This window comes from Oncorhynchus keta, unplaced genomic scaffold (genome assembly GCF_023373465.1).
Source record: "Oncorhynchus keta strain PuntledgeMale-10-30-2019 unplaced genomic scaffold, Oket_V2 Un_contig_650_pilon_pilon, whole genome shotgun sequence".
Classification (NCBI taxonomy): Eukaryota; Metazoa; Chordata; class Actinopteri; order Salmoniformes; family Salmonidae; genus Oncorhynchus; species Oncorhynchus keta.
This window is the reverse complement of record NW_026288903.1, coordinates 280,007-301,294: the sequence shown is the minus strand read 5'-3', so window position 1 is coordinate 301,294 and position 21,288 is coordinate 280,007. Positions and strand designations below refer to the sequence as shown.

The window sequence follows — 21,288 nt, the reverse complement described above, 5'->3', positions numbered from 1 at the left end:
GTTAAACCACACTGACATCATTACCATCTCTCCCTCCTAGCCTGGTTAAACCATACTGACATCATTGCCATCTCCCCTCTCTAGCCTGGTTAAACCATACTGACATCATTACCATCTCTCTAGCCTGGTTAAACCATACTGACATCATTACCATCTCTCTAGCCTGGTTAAACCATACTGACATCATTACCATCTCCCCTCCCTAGCCTGGTTAAACCACACTGACATCATTACCATCTCCCTAGCCTGGTTAAACCACACTGACATCATTACCATCTCCCCTCCCTAGCCTGGTTAAACCACACTGACATCATTACCATCTCCCTCTCTAGCCTGGTTAAACCACACTGACATCATTACCATCTCCCCTCCCTAGCCTGGTTAAACCACACTGACATCATTACCATCTCCCCTCCCTAGCCTGGTTAAACCACACTGACATCATTACCATCTCCCTCCTAGCCTGGTTAAACCACACTGACATCATTACCATCTCCCTCCTAGCCTGGTTAAACCATACTGACATCATTACCATCTCCCCTAGCCTGGTTAAACCATACTGACATCATTACCATCTCCCCTCTCTAGCCTGGTTAAACCACACTGACATCATTACCATCTCCCCTCCCTAGCCTGGTTAAACCATACTGACATCATTACCATCTCCCCTCTCTAGCCTGGTTAAACCACACTGACATCATTACCATCTCCCTAGCCTGGTTAAACCACACTGACATCATTACCATCTCCTCCTAGCCTGGTTAAACCACACTGACATCATTACCATCTCTAGCCTGGTTAAACCATACTGACATCATTACCATCTCCCCTCCCTAGCCTGGTTAAACCATACTGACATCATTACCATCTCCCTCCTAGCCTGGTTAAACCACACTGACATCATTACCATCTCCCTCCCTAGCCTGGTTAAACCACACTGACATATTACCATCTTCCTAGCCTGGTTAAACCACACTGACATCATTACCATCTCTCTAGCCTGGTTAAACCACACTGACATCATTACCATCTCCCTCCTAGCCTGGTTAAACCACACTGACATCATTACCATCTCCCTCCCTAGCCTGGTTAAACCATACTGACATCATTACCATCTCCCCTCTCTAGCCTGGTTAAACCATACTGACATCATTACCATCTCTCTAGCCTGGTTAAACCATACTGACATCATTACCATCTCCCCTCTCTAGCCTGGTTAAACCACACTGACATCATTACCATCTCCCCTCCTAGCCTGGTTAAACCACACTGACATCATTACCATCTCCCCTCTCTAGCCTGGTTAAACCATACTGACATCATTACCATCTCTCTAGCCTGGTTAAACCACACTGACATCATTACCATCTTCTAGCCTGGTTAAACCATACTGACATCATTACCATCTCCCCTCTCTAGCCTGGTTAAACCATACTGACATCATTACCATCTCCCCTCTCTAGCCTGGTTAAACCATACTGACATCATTACCATCTCCTCTAGCCTGGTTAAACCACACTGACATCATTACCATCTCCCCTCTCTAGCCTGGTTAAACCACACTGACATCATTACCATCTCCCTCTCTAGCCTGGTTAAACCACACTGACATCATTACCATCTCCCCTCCTAGCCTGGTTAAACCACACTGACATCATTACCATCTTCCTAGCCTGGTTAAACCACACTGACATCATTACCATCTCCCCTCTCTAGCCTGGTTAAACCACACTGACATCATTACCATCTCCCCTCCCTAGCCTGGTTAAACCACACTGACATCATTACCATCTCCCCTCTCTAGCCTGGTTAAACCATACTGACATCATTACCATCTCTCTAGCCTGGTTAAACCACACTGACATCATTACCATCTCTCTAGCCTGGTTAAACCACACTGACATCATTACCATCTCCCCTCTCTAGCCTGGTTAAACCACACTGACATCATTACCATCTCCCCTCTCTAGCCTGGTTAAACCACACTGACATCATTACCATCTCTCTAGCCTGGTTAAACCACACTGACATCATTACCATCTCCCCTCTCTAGCCTGGTTAAACCATACTGACATCATTACCATCTCCCCTCCTAGCCTGGTTAAACCATACTGACATCATTACCATCTCCCTAGCCTGGTTAAACCACACTGACATCATTACCATCTCCCTAGCCTGGTTAAACCACACTGACATCATTACCATCTCCCCTCCCTAGCCTGGTTAAACCACACTGACATCATTACCATCTCCCCCCCAGCCTGGTTAAACCACACTGACATCATTACCATCTCCCCTCCCTAGCCTGGTTAAACCACACTGACATCATTACCATCTCCCCTCTCTAGCCTGGTTAAACCACACTGACATCATTACCATCTCCCCTCCCTAGCCTGGTTAAACCACACTGACATCATTACCATCTCCCTCCCTAGCCTGGTTAAACCACACTGACATCATTACCATCTCCCTCCCTAGCCTGGTTAAACCACACTGACATCATTACCATCTCCCTAGCCTGGTTAAACCACACTGACATCATTACCATCTCTCCCTAGCCTGGTTAAACCACACTGACATCATTACCATCTCCCCTCCCTAGCCTGGTTAAACCACACTGACATCATTACCATCTCTCTAGCCTGGTTAAACCACACTGACATCATTACCATCTCCCTAGCCTGGTTAAACCACACTGACATCATTACCATCTCCCCTCCTAGCCTGGTTAAACCACACTGACATCATTACCATCTCCCCTCCTAGCCTGGTTAAACCACACTGACATCATTACCATCTCCCCTCTCTAGCCTGGTTAAACCACACTGACATCATTACCATCTCCCCTCTAGCCTGGTTAAACCACACTGACATCATTACCATCTCCCCTCTCTAGCCTGGTTAAACCACACTGACATCATTACCATCTCCCCTCTAGCCTGGTTAAACCACACTGACATCATTACCATCTCCCCTCCCTAGCCTGGTTAAACCACACTGACATCATTACCATCTCCCTCTCTAGCCTGGTTAAACCACACTGACATCATTACCATCTCTCCCTACCTGGTTAAACCACACTGACATCATTACCATCTCCCTCCTAGCCTGGTTAAACCACACTGACATCATTACCATCTCCCCTCTAGCCTGGTTAAACCACACTGACATCATTACCATCTCCTAGCCTGGTTAAACCTAGCCTGGTTAAACTCTGACATCATTACCATCTCCCTAGCCTGGTTAAACCACACTGACATCATTACCATCTCCCCTCTAGCCTGGTTAAACCACACTGACATCATTACCATCTCCCCTCCCCAGCCTGGTTAAACCATACTGACATCATTACCATCTCCTCTCTAGCCTGGTTAAACCACACTGACATCATTACCATCTCCTAGCCTGGTTAAACCACACTGACATCATTACCATCTCCCCTCCTAGCCTGGTTAAACCACACTGACATCATTACCATCTCCCCTCTCTAGCCTGGTTAAACCACACTGACATCATTACCATCTCCCTCTAGCCTGGTTAAACCACACTGACATCATTACCATCTCCTCCTAGCCTGGTTAAACCACACTGACATCATTACCATCTCCCCTCTCTAGCCTGGTTAAACCACACTGACATCATTACCATCTCCCCTCTCTAGCCTGGTTAAACCATACTGACATCATTACCATCTCCCCTCTCTAGCCTGGTTAAACCACACTGACATCATTACCATCTCCTAGCCTGGTTAAACCACACTGACATCATTACCATCTCCCCTCTCTAGCCTGGTTAAACCACACTGACATCATTACCATCTCCCCTCTCTAGCCTGGTTAAACCACACTGACATCATTACCTTCTCCCTAGCCTGGTTAAACCACACTGACATCATTACCATCTCCCCTCTCTAGCCTGGTTAACTGACATCATTACCATCTCCTAGCCTGGTTAAACCATACTGACATCATTACCATCTCCCTCTCTAGCCTGGTTAAACCACACTGACATAAACCACACTGACATCATTACCATCTCTCTAGCCTGGTTAAACCATACTGACATCATTACCATCTCCCCTCTCTAGCCTGGTTAAACCACACTGACATCTTACCATCTCTCTAGCCTGGTTAAACCATACTGACATCATTACCATCTCTCTAGCCTGGTTAAACCATACTGACATCATTACCATCTCCCCTCTCTAGCCTGGTTAAACCATACTGACATCATTACCATCTCCCCCTCCTGGTTAAACCACAGCCTGGTTAAACCACACTGACATCATTACCATCTCCCCTCTCTAGCCTGGTTAAACCACACTGACATCATTACCATCTCCCTCTCCTGGCCTGGCCTGGTAAACCATACTGACATCATTACCATCTCCCTAGCCTGGTTAAACCATACTGACATCATTACCATCTCTCTAGCCTGGTTAAACCACACTGACATCATTACCATCTCCCCTCCCTAGCCTGGTTAAACCATACTGACATCATTACCATCTCTCTAGCCTGGTTAAACCACACTGACATCATTACCATCTCCCCTCTCTAGCCTGGTTAAACCATACTGACATCATTACCATCTCTCTAGCCTGGGATGCAACAGGTAAAACAGTGTCTATGAATTGTTAGTTAGTCATCCTATTTCCGGTGAAGTTATTTCTGACATTTTTTAAATTGGTGTGAAATTAAAGTGAGCTGCTTATCCTGTTGGATTGACACAGTTCAGTGGGCCCAGTTATGACACAGTTCAGTGGGCCCAGTTATTACACAGCTCGGTGGGCCCAGTTATGACACAGTTCAGTGGGCCCAGTTATTACACAGCTCGGTGGGCCCAGTTATGACACAGCTCGGTGGGCCCAGTTATGACACAGCTCGGTGGGCCCAGTTATGACACAGTACAGTGGGCCCAGTTATTACACAGCTCGGTGGGCCCAGTTATTACACAGTTCAGTGGGCCCAGTTATTACACAGCTCGGTGGGCCCAGTTATTACACCGCTCGGTGGGCCCAGTTATTACACAGCTTGGTGGGCCCAGTTATTACACAGCTCGGTGGGCCCAGTTATTACACAGTTCAGTGGGCCCAGTTATTACACAGCTCGGTGGGCCCAGTTATTACACAGCTCGGTGGGCCCAGTTATGACACAGCTCGGTGGGCCCAGTTTTTACACAGGATGTTGAGGACACCGCTTGGTGGGCCCAGTTATTACACAGCTTGGAAGGCCCAGTTATGATGCCGCTCGGTGGGCCCAGTTATGACACCTCTCGGTGGGCCCAGTTATGACACAGCTCGGTGGGCCCAGTTATGACACCTCTCGGTGGGCCCAGTTATGACACCTCTCGGTGGGCCCAGTTATGACACCGCTCGGTGGGCCCAGTTATTACACCGCTCGGTGGGCCCAGTTATGACACCGCTCGGTGGGCCCAGTTATGACACCGCTCGGTGGGCCCAGTTATGACACCGCTCGGTGGGCCCAGTTATGACACCTCTCGGTGGGCCCAGTTATTACACCGCTCGGTGGGCCCAGTTATTACACCGCTCGGTGGGCCCAGTTATTACACCGAGGACACTGCTCGGTGGGCCCAGTTATTACACCGCTCGGTGGGCCCAGTCGGTGGGCCCAGTTATGACACCGCTCGGTAGGCACCGCTCGGTGGGCCCAGTTATGACACCGCTCGGTGGGCCCAGTTATGACACCGCTCGGTGGGCCCAGTTATTACACCGCTCGGTGGGCCCAGTTATGACACCGCTCGGTGGGCCCAGTTATTACACCGCTCGGTGGGCCCACATGTGTATGACACTGCTCGGTGGGCCCAGTTATTACACCGCTCGGTGGGCCCAGTTATGACACCGCTCGGTGGGCCCAGTTATGACACCGCTCGGTAGGCCCAGTTATTACACCGCTCGGTGGGCCCAGTTATGACACCGCTCGGTGGGCCCAGTTATGACACCGCTCGGTGGGCCCAGTTATGACACCGCTCGGTGGGCCCAGTTATGACACCGCTCGGTGGGCCCAGTTATTACACCGCTCGGTGGGCCCAGTTATTACACCGCTCGGTGGGCCCCGTTATTACACATGATGTTGAGGACACTGCTCGGTGGGCCCAGTTATTACACCGCTCGGTGGGCCCAGTTATGACACCGCTCGGTGGGCCCAGTTATGACACCGCTCGGTAGGCCCAGTTATTACACAGCTCGGTGGGCCCAGTTATGACACCCCTCGGTGGGCCCAGTTATTACACTGGTCGGTGGGCCCAGTTATTACACCGTTCAGTGGGCCCAGTTATTACAGTTCCAGTGGGCCCAGTTATTACACAGTTCAGTGGGCCCAGTTATTACACAGTTCAGTGGGCCCAGTTATTACACCCCTTGGTGGGCCCAGTTATTACACAGTTCAGTGGGCCCAGTTATTACACAGTTCAGTGGGCCCAGTTATTACACAGTTCGGTGGGCCCAGGTATTACACAGCTCGGTGGGCCCAGTTATTACACAGTTCAGTGGGCCCAGTTATTACACCGCCCGGTGGGCCCAGATATTACACAGTTCAGTGGGCCCAGTTATTATACAGCTCGGTGGGCCCAGTTATTACACAGCTCGGTGGGCCCAGGTATTACACAGCTCGGTGGGCCCAGTTATTATACAGCTCGGTGGGCCCAGTTATTACACAGCTCGGTGGGCCCAGGTATTACACAGCTCGGTGGGCCCAGGTATTACACAGTTCGGTGGGCCCAGTTATTACACAGCTCGGTGGGCCCAGTTATTACACAGCTCGGTGGGCCCAGTTATTAGACAGTCCAGTGGGCCCAGTTATTACACAGTTCAGTTGGCCCAGTTATTACACAGCTCGGTGGGCCCAGTTATTACACAGCTCGGTGGGCCCAGTTATTACACAGCTCGGTGGGCCCAGTTATTACACAGCTCGGTGGGCCCAGTTATTACACAGCTCGGTGGGCCCAGTTATTACACAGCTCGGTGGGCCCAGTTATTACACAGCTCGGTGGGCCCAGTTATTACACAGCTCGGTGGGCCCAGTTATTACACAGCTCGGTGGGCCCAGTTATTACACAGCTCGGTGGGCCCAGTTATTACACAGCTTGGTGGGCCCAGTTATTACACAGCTCGGTGGGCCCAGCTATTACACAGCTCGGTGGGCCCAGTTATTACACAGCTCGGTGGGCCCAGTTATTAGACAGTCCAGTGGGCCCAGTTATTACACAGCTCGGTGGGCCCAGTTATTACACAGCTCAGTGGGCCCAGTTATTACACAGCTCAGTGGGCCCAGTTATTACACAGCTCGGTGGGCCCAGTTATTACACAGCTCGGTGGGCCCAGTTATTACACAGCTCGGTGGGCCCAGTTATTACACAGCTCGGTGGGCCCAGTTATTACACAGCTTGGTGGGCCCAGTTATTACACAGCTCGGTAGGCCCAGTTATTACACAGCTTGGTGTGCCCAGTTATTACACAGCTCGGTGGGCCCAGCTATTACACAGCTCGGTGGGCCCAGCTATTACACAGCTTGGTGGGCCCAGTTATTACACAGGATGTTGAGGACCATTTAACTGATTCACCTTTTTCTCTCTCTACCTCTTTCTCTACCTCTCTCTCTTTCTACCTCTCTTTCTCTCTACCTCTACCTCTTTCTCTCTACCTCTCTTTCTCTACCTCTCTTTCTCTACCTCTCTCTCTTTACCTCTCTTTCTCTACCTCTCTTTCTCTACCTCTCTCTCTTTCTACCTCTCTTTCTCTCTACCTCTACCTCTTTCTCTCTACCTCTCTTTCTCTACCTCTCTCTCTTCTCTACCTCTCTTTCTCTCTACCTCTCTTTCTCTCTACCTCTCTTTCTCTCTACCTCTACCTCTTTCTCTCTACCTCTCTCTCTACCTCTCTCTCTCTACCTCTTTCTCTACCTCTCTCTCTCTACCTCTTTTTCTCTCTACCTCTACCTCTTTCTCTCTACCTCTCTTTCTCTACCTCTCTCTCTCTACCTCTCTTTCTCTCTACCTCTCTTTCTCTCTACCTCTACCTCTCTCTCTCTACCTCTCTCTCTCTACCTATTTTTCTCTCTGCCTCTTCCTCTCTCTCTACCTCTCTCTCTCTACCTCTCTACCTCTCTTTCTCTCTACCTCTACCTCTCTCTCTCTTTCTCTCTTCCTCTCTCTCTCTATCTCTCTCTCTCTCTCTCTCTCTCTCTACCTCTCTTTCTCTCTGCCTCTTTCTCTCTTCCTCTCTCTCTCTACCTCTACCTCTCTCTCTCTACCTCTCTTTCTCTCTGCCTCTTTCTCTCTTCCTCTCTCTCTCTACCTCTCTTTCTCTACCTCTCTCTCTCTCTCTACCTCTCTTTGCCTCTTTCTCTCTCTCTCTACCTCTCTCTCTCTACCTCTCTTTCTCTCTGCCTCTTTCTATCTCAATCGCCCTACCTTTCTCTCTACCCCTCTTTCTCTCTCTCTCGATCACTCTATCTTTCTCTCTCTTTACCTCTCTACCTCTCGTTCTCTCTCTTTCTCTCTCTCCACCGCTCTCTGTCTGTCTCTCTCCATACAGACGGTGGACATCCACAAGGAGAAGGTGGCAAGGAGAGAGATCGGAATCCTGACTACCAATAAGAACACATCTCGCACCCACAAAATCGTTGCTCCAGCCAATCCGGAGAGGCCAGTACGCTACATCCGTAAACCTATAGAGTACAATGTGCTGGATGACATCGGCCATGGAGTCAAGGTAGGTTGAAAGAACACAATATAATTGATTATTACTCATGTAATGCTTTGGGTGTGAATACGATGCTGTGCTATATTTCTCAATAGTTGCATGCTTAGAGCTCTTCTTAGAGATGGACAATAAGTCATAATTTTCACTGCTTATCTAACTGCTAATGTTGCATACTCTCATAACTAGATATTGTTATTTCTCTATAATGGCTTCCTTCTCCTCGCTAACCTCCCCACTGCTCTCCCTTTTCTCACTCTTCTCTTGTTTTCATTCCCACTTTAAGTGGTTGCTAAGGTTCAAGGTAAGGATGTGTCTGTTGCTGAGGTTCAAGGTAAGGATGTCTGTTGCTAAGGTTCAAGGTAAGGATGTATCTATTACTAAGGTTCAAGGTAAGGATGTCTGTTGCTAAGGTTCAAGGTAAGGATGTTCTGACAGCAATGTGTTTGTTGCTAAGGTTCAAGGTAAGGATGTGTCTGTTGCTGAGGTTCAAGGTAAGGATGTATCTGTTGCTAAGGTTCAAGGTAAGGATGTATCTATTACTAAGGTTCAAGGTAAGGATGTTCTGACAGCAATGTGTTTGTTGCTAAGGTTCAAGTTAAGGATGTGTCTGTTGCTAAGGTTCAAGGTAAGGATGTATCTGTTGCTAAGGTTCAAGGTAAGGATGTATCTATTACTAAGGTTCAAGGTAAGGATGTTCTGACAGCAATGTGTTTGTTGCTAAGGTTCAAGTTAAGGATGTGTCTGTTGCTAAGGTTCAAGTTAAGGATGTATCTGTTGCTAAGGTTCAAGGTAAGGATGTTCTGACAGCAATGTGTTTGTTGCTAAGGTTCAAGTTAAGGATGTGTCTGTTGCTAAGGTTCAAGTTAAGGATGTGTCTGTTGCTAAGGTTCAAGTTAAGGATGTGTCTATTACTATGGTTCAAGTTAAGGATGTGTCTGTTGCTAAGGTTCAAGTTAAGGATGTATCTATTACTATGGTTCAAGTTAAGGATGTGTCTGTTGCTAAGGTTCAAGTTAAGGATGTGTCTGTTGCTAAGGTTCAAGTTAAGGATGTATCTATTACTATGGTTCAAGTTAAGGATGTGTCTGTTGCTAAGGTTCAAGGTAAGGATGTGTCTGTTGCTAAGGTTCAAGTTAAGGATGTATCTATTACTATGGTTCAAGTTAAGGATGTGTCTGTTGCTAAGGTTCAAGTTAAGGATGTGTCTGTTGCTAAGGTTCAAGTTAAGGATGTATCTATTACTATGGTTCAAGTTAAGGATGTGTCTGTTGCTAAGGTTCAAGGTAAGGATGTGTCTGTTGCTAAGGTTCAAGTTAAGGATGTATCTATTACTATGGTTCAAGTTAAGGATGTGTCTGTTGCTAAGGTTCAAGTTAAGGATGTGTCTGTTGCTAAGGTTCAAGTTAAGGATGTGTCTGTTGCTAAGGTTCAAGTTAAGGATGTGTCTGTTGCTAAGGTTCAAGGTAAGGATGTATCTATTACTATGGTTCAAGTTAAGGATGTGTCTGTTGCTAAGGTTCAAGTTAAGGATGTGTCTGTTGCTAAGGTTCAAGTTAAGGATGTGTCTGTTGCTAAGGTTCAAGTTAAGGATGTGTCTGTTGCTAAGGTTCAAGGTAAGGATGTATCTATTACTATGGTTCAAGGTAAGGATGTATCTGTTGCTAAGGTTCAAGGTAAGGATATTCTGATAGCGATGTGTCTGTTGCTATGGTTCAAGTTAAGGATGTATCTGTTGCTAAGGTTCAAGGTAAAGATGTTCTGATAGCGATGTGTCTGTGGTAGCAAGGTTTCTGATGTCATAACTGACTCCTGTGTGGGCGCTGAATGATTCCCATATGACTCTCCTCACAGGTCAACAGCCAGAATATGAAGATGGGTGGAGGTCTCCCTCGAACCAACCCCCCGACCCAGAAACCGCCCAGCCCCCCCATGCCAGGGATGGGAACCATTGGGTATGTGATGTCCCTATCCATGATGGTGGCATAACCATAGCAACAACAAGAATCCTATTTCAACTGTCCTGTTGTTTTCTCTACTGTGTTTCCTCATCTGTGACTTGGGCGGGAAGAGGAACATCTCAACATCCTGAAGGGATATTCTGTGTTGTGATCTCCGATTGGCTAAAGGGATGATGGAACATCTCAACATCCTGAAGGGATATTCTGTGTTGTGATCTCTGATTGGCTAAAGGGATGATGGAACATCTCAACATCCTGAAGGGATATTCTGTGTTGTGATCTCTGATTGGCTAAAGGGATGATGGAACATCTCAACATCCTGAAGTGATATTCTGTGTTGTGATCTCTGATTGGCTAAAGGGATGATGGAACATCTCAACATCCTGAAGTGATATTCTGTGTTGTGATCTCTGATTGGCTAAAGGGATGATGGAACATCTCAACATCCTGAAGTGATATTCTGTGTTGTGATCTCTGATTGGCTAAAGGGATGACGGAACATCTCAACATCCTGAAGGGATATTCTGTGTTGTGATCTCTGATTGGCTAAAGGGATGATGGAACATCTCAACATCCTGAAGGGATATTCTGTGTTGTGATCTCTGATTGGCTAAAGGGATGACGGAACATCTCAACATCCTGAAGGGATATTCTGTGTTGTGATCTCTGATTGGCTAAAGGGATGATGGAACATCTCAACATCCTGAAGGGATATTCTGTGTTGTGATCTCTGATTGGCTAAAGGGATGACGGAACATCTCAACATCCTGAAGTGATATTCTGTGTTGTGATCTCTGATTGGCTAAAGGGATGATGGAACATCTCAACATCCTGAAGTGATATTCTGTGTTGTGATCTCTGATTGGCTAAAGGGATGATGGAACATCTCAACATCCTGAAGTGATATTCTGTGTTGTGATCTCTGATTGGCTAAAGGGATGACGAACATCTCAACATCCTGAAGATATTCATCTCTCTGATTGGCATGATGGAACATCTCAACATCCTGAAGGGATATTCTGTGTTGTGATCTCTGATTGGCTAAAGGGATGATGGAACATCTCAACATCCTGAAGGGATATTCTGTGTTGTGATCTCTGATTGGCTAAAGGGATGATGGAACATCTCAACATCCTGAAGGGATATTCTGTGTTGTGATCTCTGATTGGCTAAAGGGATGACGGAACATCTCAACATCTGAAGGGATATTCTGTGTTGTGATCTCTGATTGGCTAAAGGGATGGAACATCTCAACATCCTGAAGGGATATTCTGTGTTGTGATCTCTGATTGGCTAAAGGGATGATTGGCTAAAGGAACATCTCAAGATACAGTGAAGGATATTCTGTGTAATGTGATCTCTGATTGGCTAATAGGGATGAATACAGAACATCTCAGATGAGTAATGAAGACTAAGATATTCTGTAGTATGTGATCTCTGATGAGTAATGCATAGACTAAGATACAGTAGAATAGTATAGAATACAGTATATACATATGAGATGAGTAATGTATAGACTAAGATACAGTAGAATAGTATAGAATACAGTATATACAGAGATACAATGTATATACATATGAGATGAGTATGATGATAATGTACAGACTAAGATACAGTAGAATAGTATAGAATACAGTATATACATATGAGATGAGTAATGTATAGACTAAGATACAGTAGAATAGTATAGAATACAGTATATACATATGAGATGAGTAATGTATAGACTAAGATACAGTAGAATAGTATAGAATACAGTATATACATATGAGATAGTAATGCATAGACTAAGATACAGTAGAATAGTATATACATATGAGATGAGTAATGTATATGAGATGAGTAATGTATAGACTAAGATACAGTAGAATAGTATAGAATACAGTATATACATATGAGATGAGTAATGTATAGACTAAGATACAGTAGAATAGTATAGAATACAGTATATACATATGAGATGAGTAATGTATAGACTAAGATACAGTAGAATAGTATAGAATACAGTATATACATAGATGAGATGATACAGTAATGTATAGACTAAGATACAGTAGAATAGTATAGAATACAGTATATACATATGAGATGAGTAATGCATAGACTAAGATACAGTAGAATAGTATAGAATACAGTATATACATATGAGATGAGTAATGTATAGACTAAGATACAGTAGAATAGTATATATACATATGAGATATAGACTAGTATATACATATGAGATGAGTAATGCATAGACTAAGATACAGTAGAATAGTATAGAATATAGTATATACATATGAGATGAGTAATGCATAGACTAAGATACAGTAGAATAGTATAGAATACAGTATATACATATGAGATGAGTAATGCATAGACTAAGATACAGTAGAATAGTATAGAATACAGTATATACATATGAGATGAGTAATGCATAGACTGAGATACAGTAGAATAGTATAGCCCGACAGGATGCTCTTAATTGTGCATCTGTAAAAGTTTGTGAGGGTTTTAGGTGACAAGCCAAAGTACTTCAGCCTCCAGAGGTTGAAGAGGCGCTGTTGCACCTTCACCACACTGTGTGGATGGACAGTTTGTCAGTGACGTGTACACTAAGGAACTTGAAGCTTTCCATATTTTCCATTGCGGTCGATGGGGATAAGGGGGGTGCCCACTCTGCTGTTTCCTGAAGTCCACGATCAAATCAAAGTTTTTGTCACGTGCGCCAAATACAACAGGTGTGGACCTTAGTGAAATGCTTACTTACAAGCCCTAACGAACAGTGCAATTATTAGGTAAAAAATAGGTAGCAGAGATTACAGTCTATGATTAGTAAAGGGAGAAAATTTTTTAAAGTAAAATGACAGTGAAAATAATAATAGCGAGGCTATATACAGGGGGTACCGATACAGAGTCAATGTGTGGGGCACCGGTTAGTCGGGCTAATTGAGGTAATATGTACATATAGGATTAGTTAAAGTGACTATGCATAGATAATAAACAGAGAGTAGCAGCAGCATAGAGGGTTTGGCGGGACACAATGCATAGTCCGGATAGCATTTGATTACCTGTTAAGGAGTCTTATGGCATGGGGGTATAAAAGCTGTTGAGAAGCCTTTTGGTCCTAGACTTGGCGCTCCGGAACCGCTTGCCATGAGGTAGCAGAGATTACAGTCTATGACTGGGGTGGCTGGGGTCTTTGACAATTTTTAGGGCCTTCCTCTGACACTGCCTGGTGTAAAGGTCCTGGATGGCTTGGCCTTAGCGATGTACTGGCCCGATAATAACAGAGAGTAGCAGCAGTGTAGGGGGGCGGATAGTCTACCCTCTAGTGCCTTGTGGCCAGAGGCTGAGCAGTTGCCTCTAGACCAGGCAGTGATGTAACCAGTCAGGATGCTCTCGATGTTGCAGCTGTAGAACCTTTTGAGGATCTGAGGACCCATGCCAAATATTTTCAGTCTCCTGAGTAGTCTTTGTCGTGCCCTCTTCTCGACTGTCTTCTAGTTTGTTGTTGATGTGGACACCAAGGAACTTGAAGCTCTCAACCTGCTCCACTACAGCCCGTCGATGAGAGTGAGGGCGTGCTCGGTCCTCCTTTTCCTGTAGTCCACAATCATCTCCTTTGTCTTGATCACGTTGAGGGAGAGGTTGTTGTCCTTGCACCACATGGTCAGGTCTCTAACCTCCTCCCTATAGGCTGTCTCGTCGTTGTCGGTGATCAGGCCTACCACAGTTGTGGCATCGGCAAACTTAATGATGGTGTTGGAGTCGTGCCTGGCCGTGCAGTCATGAGTGAACAGGGAGTACAGGAGGGGACTGAGCATGCTCCCCTAAGGGGCCCCCCTGTTGAAGATCAGCATGGCGGATGTGTTACCTACCCTTACAAACTGCGGGGGCGGCCCATCAGGAAGTCCAGGATCCAGTCGCAGAGGGAGGTGTTTAGTCCCAGGATCCTTAGCTTAGTGATGAGCTTTGAGGGCACTATGGTGTTGAACGCTGAGCTGTAGTCAATGAACAGCATTCTCACATAGGTGTTCCTTTTGTCCAGGTGGGAAAGGGTAGTGTGGAGTGCAGAAGAGATTGCATCATCTGTGGATCTGTTTGTACGGTATGCAAATTGGAGTGGGTCTAGGTTTTCTGGGATAATGGTGTTGATGTGAGCCATGACCAGCCTTTCAAAGCATTTCATGGCTACAGATGTGAGTGCGACGGGTCGGGAGTCATTTTGGCAGGTACCTTAAGTGTTCTTGAGCACAGGGACTATGGTGATCTGCTTGAAAATGTTGGAATTACCGACTCATACAGGGAGAGGATGAAAATGTCAGTGAAGACACCTGCCAGTTGGTCAGCGCATGCTCAGTGTACACGTCGTGGTAATTCGTCCGGCCCTGCGGCCTTTTTTAAAGGTCTTACACACATCGGCAGCTTCTGGTTGGGGTATGTACGTACAGTCTGATGGGGTGTAACTCCTCAATGCCATCGTCAGAATCTCGGAACATATTCCAGTCTGTGCTGCAAAACAGTCCTGTAGTTTAGCATCTGCTTCATCTGACCACCTGTTTATAGACAGAGTCACTGGTGCTTCCTGCTTTAATTTTAGCTTGTAAGCAGGAATCAGAAGGATAGAATTATGGTCAGATTTGCTAAATGGAGGGCGAGGGAGAGCTTTGTACGTGTCGCTGTGTTTGGAGTAAAGGTGGTCTCGAGTTTTTCACTCTGGTTGCACATTTAACATAGAAATGAGGTAGAACTGATTAGCTATAGCTATATTCATGTTGCCAGTTCTCCTCCTTGTAATGATCCACTGTGATCTCAACATTACACAACTGTAAAATGTCTCTCATTTGCAATAACACCAAAACCTTTCAATCTCTCCTTTTACAGTTGTGTAATGTTGAGATGTTAAACTGCCCCCTTTACCCCTCTCGTCCAGGCGCCACTCCCCCTATCGGACGCTGGAGCCCGTTCGTCCTCCTGTGGTCCCTAACGACTATGTCCCCAGCCCCATACGCAGCATGGCCCAGCAGGAGAGTCCTGTACTCACCACTACAGTTAACCAGCGGACAAGCACCTACAGGTACCCCCTCTCTCTCTCTGTGTTCTACAGGTCCCTCTCTCTCCTCTCTCTCTCTCTCTCTCTCTCTCTCTCTCTCTCTGTGTGTCTCTACCCCTCTCTCTCTCTCTCTCTCTCTCTCTCTCTCTCTCTCTCTCTCTCTCTCTCTCTCTCTCTCTCCTCTCTCTCTCTGTGTGTTCTACAGGTACCCCCTCTCTCTCTCTCTCTCTCTCTCTCTCCCTCTGTGTGTTCTCTCTCTCTCCTCCCCCTCTCTCTCTCCCTCTCTCTCTCTGTGTGTTCTACAGGTACCCCTCTCTCTCTCTCTCTCTCTCTCTCTGTGTCTTCTACAGGTACCCCTCCTCTCTCTCTGTGTTCTCAGGTACCCCTTCTCTCTCTCTCTCTGTTCTACAGGTACCCCTCTCTCTCTCTCTCTCTGTGTGTTCTACAGGTACCCCTCTCTCTCTCTCTCTCTCTCTCTGTGTGGTACCCCTTCTCTCTCTCCTCTCTCTCTCTCTCTCTCTCTCTCTCTGTCTGTGTGTTCTCTCAGGTACCTCTCCTCTCTCTCTCTTCAATTCTCTGTGTGTTTTATTGGTATGTGTTAACTTCCAAGTGAGTCAACATACAAAGTGAATATATAAAGTGAAAAACAACAAAATTAACAGTAAACATTACACATACAACAGTTTCAAAACAGTAAAGACATTACAAATGTCATATTATATATATATATATATATATATATATATATATCTACATACATACACATACATATATATATACATATATACATATACACATATATACATATATACATACACAATGTACAAATAATTAAAGGACACAAGATAAAATAAATAAGCATAAATATGGGTTGTATTTACAATGGTGTTTGTTCTTCACTGGTTGCCCTTTTCTCTGGCAACAGGTCACAAATCTTGCTGCTGTGATGGCACACTGTGGAATTTCACCCAGTAGGTATGGGAGTTTTTCAAAATTGGATATGTTTTCTCCTTTGTGGATCTGTGTGATCTGGGGAAATATGTCTCTCTAATATGGTCATACATTGGGCAGGAGGTTAGGAAGTGCAGCTCAGTTTCCACCTCATTTTGTGGGCAGTCACATAGCCTGTCTTCTCTTGAGAGCCATGTCTGCCTACGGCGGCCTTTCTCAATAGCAAGGCTATGCTCACTGAGTCTGTACATAGTCAAAGCTTTCCTTAATTTTGGGTCAGTCACAGTGGTCAGGTATTCTGCCGCTGTGTACTCTCTGTGTAGGGCCAAATAGCATTCTAGTTTGCTCTGTTTTTTTGTTAATTCTTTCCAATGTGTTAAGTAATTATCTTTTTGTTTTCTCATGATTTGGTTGGGTCTAATTGTGCTGTTGTCCTGGGGCTCTGTAGGGTGTGTTTGTGTTTGTGAACAGAGCCCCAGGACCAGTTTGCTTAGGGGACTCTTCTCCAGGTTCATCTCTCTGTTTGTGATGGCTTTGTTCTCTCTCTGCCCTCTCTTTCTTCTCTCTCTCTCTCTGCCTTCTCTTTCTCTCTCTCTCGCTCACTCTCTCTCTCTCTCTCTCTCTCTCTCTCTCTCTCTGTCTGTCTGTCTCTCTCTCTCTCTCTCTCTCTCTCTCTCTCTCTGTTCTACAGGTACCCCTCTCTCTCTCTCTCTGTGTTCTACAGGTACCCCTTCTCTCTCTCTCTCTGTTCTACAGGTACCCCTTCTCTCTCTCTCTCTCTCTGTGTGTTCTACAGGTACCCCTCTCTCTCTCTCTCTCTCTCTCTCTCTCTGTTCTACAGGTACCCCCCCTCTCTCTCTCTCTGTTCTCAGGTACCCCCTCTCTCTCTCTCTCTCTCTCTGTGTGTTCTACAGGTACCCCTTCTCTCTCTCTGTGTGTTCTACAGGTACCCCTTCTCTCTCTCTGTGTGTTCTACAGGTACCCCTTCTCTCTCTCTCTGTGTGTTCTACAGGTACCCCTTCTCTATCTCTCTGTGTGTCTACAGGTACCCCTTCTCTTTCTCTCTGTGTGTTCTACAGGTACCCCTTCTCTCTCTCTGTTTTACAGGTACCCCTTTATCTCTATGTGTTCTGAGGTACCCCTTCTCTCTCTCTGTGTGTTCTACAGGTACCCCTTCTCTCTCTCTGTGTGTGTTCTACAGGTACCCCTTCTCTCTCTCTCTCTCTCTGTGTGTTCTACAGGTACCCCTTCTCTCTCTCTCTCTGTTCTACAGGTACCCCTTCTCTCTCTCTCTCTGTTCTACAGGTATCCCTTCTCTCTCTCTGCTGTGTTCTACAGGTACCCTTCTCTCTCTCTCTGTGTGTTCTACAGGTACCCCTTCTCTCTCTCTCTCTCTGTTCTACAGGTATCCCTTCTCTCTCTCTCTCTCTCTCTCTTCTGTTCTACAGGTACCCCTTCTCTCTCTCCTCTCTCTGTCTCTCTCTGTTCTACAGGTACCCCTTCTCTTGTGTCTCTCTCTCTGTCTGTTCTACCCAGGTACCCCTTGTAGAATCCCCATCATCTGTCTCTGCTGAATGACGGATGACTACTCTCTCCATCTCTCTGCTGACTGGCTCTCTCTCTCTCTCTCTTCTCCCTCCTTTCTCTCTCTCTCTCTCTCTCTCTCTCTCTCTCTGTGTTCTACAGGTCCCCTCTCTCTCTCGCCTCCCTCTCTCTCCTCTCTCTCTGTGTTGTACAGGTACCCCTCTCCCTCTCTCTCCTCCCCATCTCTCTCTCTCTCTCTCTCCTCTCTCTCTCTCTCTCTCTCTCTCTCTCTCTCTCTCTCTCTCTCTCTCTCTCTGTGTTTCTACAGGTACCCCCTCTCTCTCTCTCTCTCTCTCTCTGAAGTGACTCTCTCTCTCTCTCTCTCTGTGTGTTCTACAGGTACCCCCTCTCTCTCTCCCCTCTCTCTCTCTCTCTCTCTCTCTCTCTCTCTCTCTCTCTCTCTCTCTGTTCTACAGGTACCCTCTCTCTCTCTCTGTGTTCTACAGGTACCCTTCTCTCTCTCTCTCTGTTCTACAGGTACCCCTCAAGTCTCTCTCTCTCTGTGTGTGTTCTCAGGTACCCTTTCTCTCTCTCTCTCTCTCTCTCTCTCTCTCTCTCTCTCTGTTCTACAGGTACCCCCCTCTCTCTCTCTCTGTTCTACAGGTACCCCCTCTCTCTCTCTCTCTCTCTGTGTGTTCTACAGGTACCCCTTCTCTCTCTCTGTGTGTTCTGACAGGTACCCCTTCTCTCTCTCTCTGTGTGTTCTACAGGTACCCCTTCTCTCTCTCTCTGTGTGTTCTACAGGTACCCCTTCTCTCTCTCTGTGTGTTCTACAGGTACCCCTTCTCTCTCTCTCTCTGTGTTCTACAGGTACCCCTTCTCTCTCTCTCTGTTCTACAGGTACCCCTTCTCTCTCTCTGTGTGTTCTACAGGTACCCCTTCTCTCTCTCTGTGTTCTACAGGTACCCCTTCTCTCTCTCTGTGTGTTCTACAGGTACCCCTTCTCTCTCTCTCTCTCTCTGTGTGTTCTACAGGTACCCCTTCTCTCTCTCTCTGTTCTACAGGTACCCTTCTCTCCTCTCTCTGTTCTACAGGTATCCCTCTCTCTCTCTCTGTGTGTTCTACAGGTACCCCTTCTCTCTCTCTCTGTGTGTTCTACAGGTACCCCTTCTCTCTCTCTCTGTTCTACAGGTATCCCTTCTCTCTCTCTCTCTCTCTCTCTCTGTTCTACAGGTACCCCTTCTCTCTCCTCTCTCTCTCTCTCTCTCTCTCTCTGTTCTACAGGTACCCCCCTACTCTCTCCCTCCCCATCTCTCTCTCCCTCCCCCATCTCTCTCTCCCTCCCCCATCTCTCTCTCCCTCCTCTCTCTCTCTCTCTCTCTCTCTCTCTCTCCTCTCTCTCTCTCTCTCTCTCTCTCTCTCTCTCTCTCTCTCTCTCTCTCTCTCTCTCTCTCTCTCTCTCTCTCTCTCTGTGTTCTACAGGTCCCTCTCTCTCTCTCCCTCCCTCTCTCTCCTCTCTCTCTGTGTTCTACAGGTACCCCCTCTCCCTCTCTCTCCCTCCCCATCTCTCTCTCTCTCTCTCTGTCTCCTCTCTATCTCTCTCTCTCTCTACCTCTCTCCTCTCTCCTCTCTCTCTCTCCTCTCTCTCTCTGTGTCTCTCCTCTCCTCTCTCTCTCTCCTCTCTCTCTCTCTGTGTTCTACAGGTCCCCTCTCCTCTCTCTCGCCTCCCTCTCTCTCCTCTCTCTCTGTGTTCTACAGGTACCCCCTCTCCCTCTCTCTCTCTCCCCCATCTCTCTCTCTCTCTCTCTCTCTCTCTCTCTCTCTCTCTCTCTCTGTGTTCTACAGGTACCCCCTCTCCCTCTCTCTCCCTCCCCATCTCTCTCTCTCTCTCTCTCTCTCTCTCTCTCTCTCTCTCTCTCTCTCTCTCTCTCTCTCTCTCTCTCTCTCTCTCTCTCTCTCTCTCTCTCTCTCTCTGAATGAGACATGGTTATAGATGTGATCATAGACCACTAAAAGTGTATTTAATCATTAGTTACTACTCTCAGTTTTATTGAACCTTTATTTAACATGTCAGTTGAGAACAAATTATTATTTACAATGACGGCGCTGGGCCAATTGTGCGCTACCCGGTGGGACTCCCAATCACGGCCGGGTGTGATACTGCCTGGATTCGAACCAGGGACTGTAGTGATGCCTCTTGCACTGAGATGCTGTGTCTTAGACCTCTGTATTTTATGATGCTACCTAATAAATATATTTATAGGCCTCTCTGATACAGAGATTTATGGTCTTTATAGCCCTCGGGAGTCCCTTCTGCATTCTTCTCGTGCTGAGAAAACAGGGTCCTTGGAGCTGGATTGCAACACCCGATGTATTGTTCAAAGGCAACTGTTGAATGGCACCACCCAGGAAGATCTTGTAGAATATGCATGACCTGTCCTGCTGAATGACGGATGACTACTGAGCCATGAAGAAGTGCTGACTGGCTGCTAGAATCACTTTTCCCAGCCTTTCAACAGAAACCTGAACACTGAGGGCTCTGAGACCAGAAAGACTCCTGCCTCATCTATTCCTCAAACTTTTTTTTCTCCTTCATTTTTCTTTTGAAGTGACTTCACTGCTGAGTTTATACGAGGTGGCTCTGTGAACCCCCCAGTCTTGGGCTGTGTATTAAATTACACCCTCTTCTCTATTTAGTGCACTACGTTTTACCTGGGCCCATAGAGACCTATAGGGCTCTGGTCAAATGTAGTGCACTATATAGGGAATAGGGTGCCATTTTGGGACTCAAGTCTCTGTCTCCTGCTGTATGCTCTGTCAGCCTTTTCAGTACTCTCCAGAGGGCCAACCTGCTCAGAGAATTCACTGGAAAGAAATGGAGATTTAGATTTTTCTCAGCATAGTCCAAGCCCACCCACACAGTCAATGTTGATATCTGGCTGTTGTAACTATGTCTTGTACCGGAGGAGAGCGTGCTGACTGTAGAGGCCTATGCTGCGATGCTAGCGTGCTGTGTCATATTACCTCCTATTCCCATTCCTCCTGACTGTTGAGGCCTATCCTCCTGACTGTTGAGGCCTATCCTCCTGACTGTA

General features: G+C 46.5%; 1 protein-coding gene across 16 annotated transcripts in view; it reads left to right on the top strand.

Moving 5' to 3' along the window:
- The window catches only part of LOC118378876 (abl interactor 2-like), an 83,810-nt gene that overhangs the window by 40,536 nt on the left and 21,986 nt on the right, over positions 1–21,288 (top strand). For 12 of the 16 annotated variants that reach the window (XM_052511224.1, XM_052511223.1, XM_052511222.1 and 9 more), the window contains exons 3-5: positions 8,555–8,731; positions 10,574–10,674; positions 15,599–15,742. In XM_052511224.1, the coding sequence (XP_052367184.1) occupies positions 8,555–8,731; positions 10,574–10,674; positions 15,599–15,742 (422 nt within the window). Of the gene's footprint in view, positions 1–8,554; positions 8,732–9,047; positions 10,006–10,088; positions 10,675–15,598; positions 15,743–21,288 lie in introns of those variants that run through there. The other 4 variants (XM_052511228.1, XM_052511226.1, XM_052511225.1 and 1 more) reach the window with 4 other exon arrangements.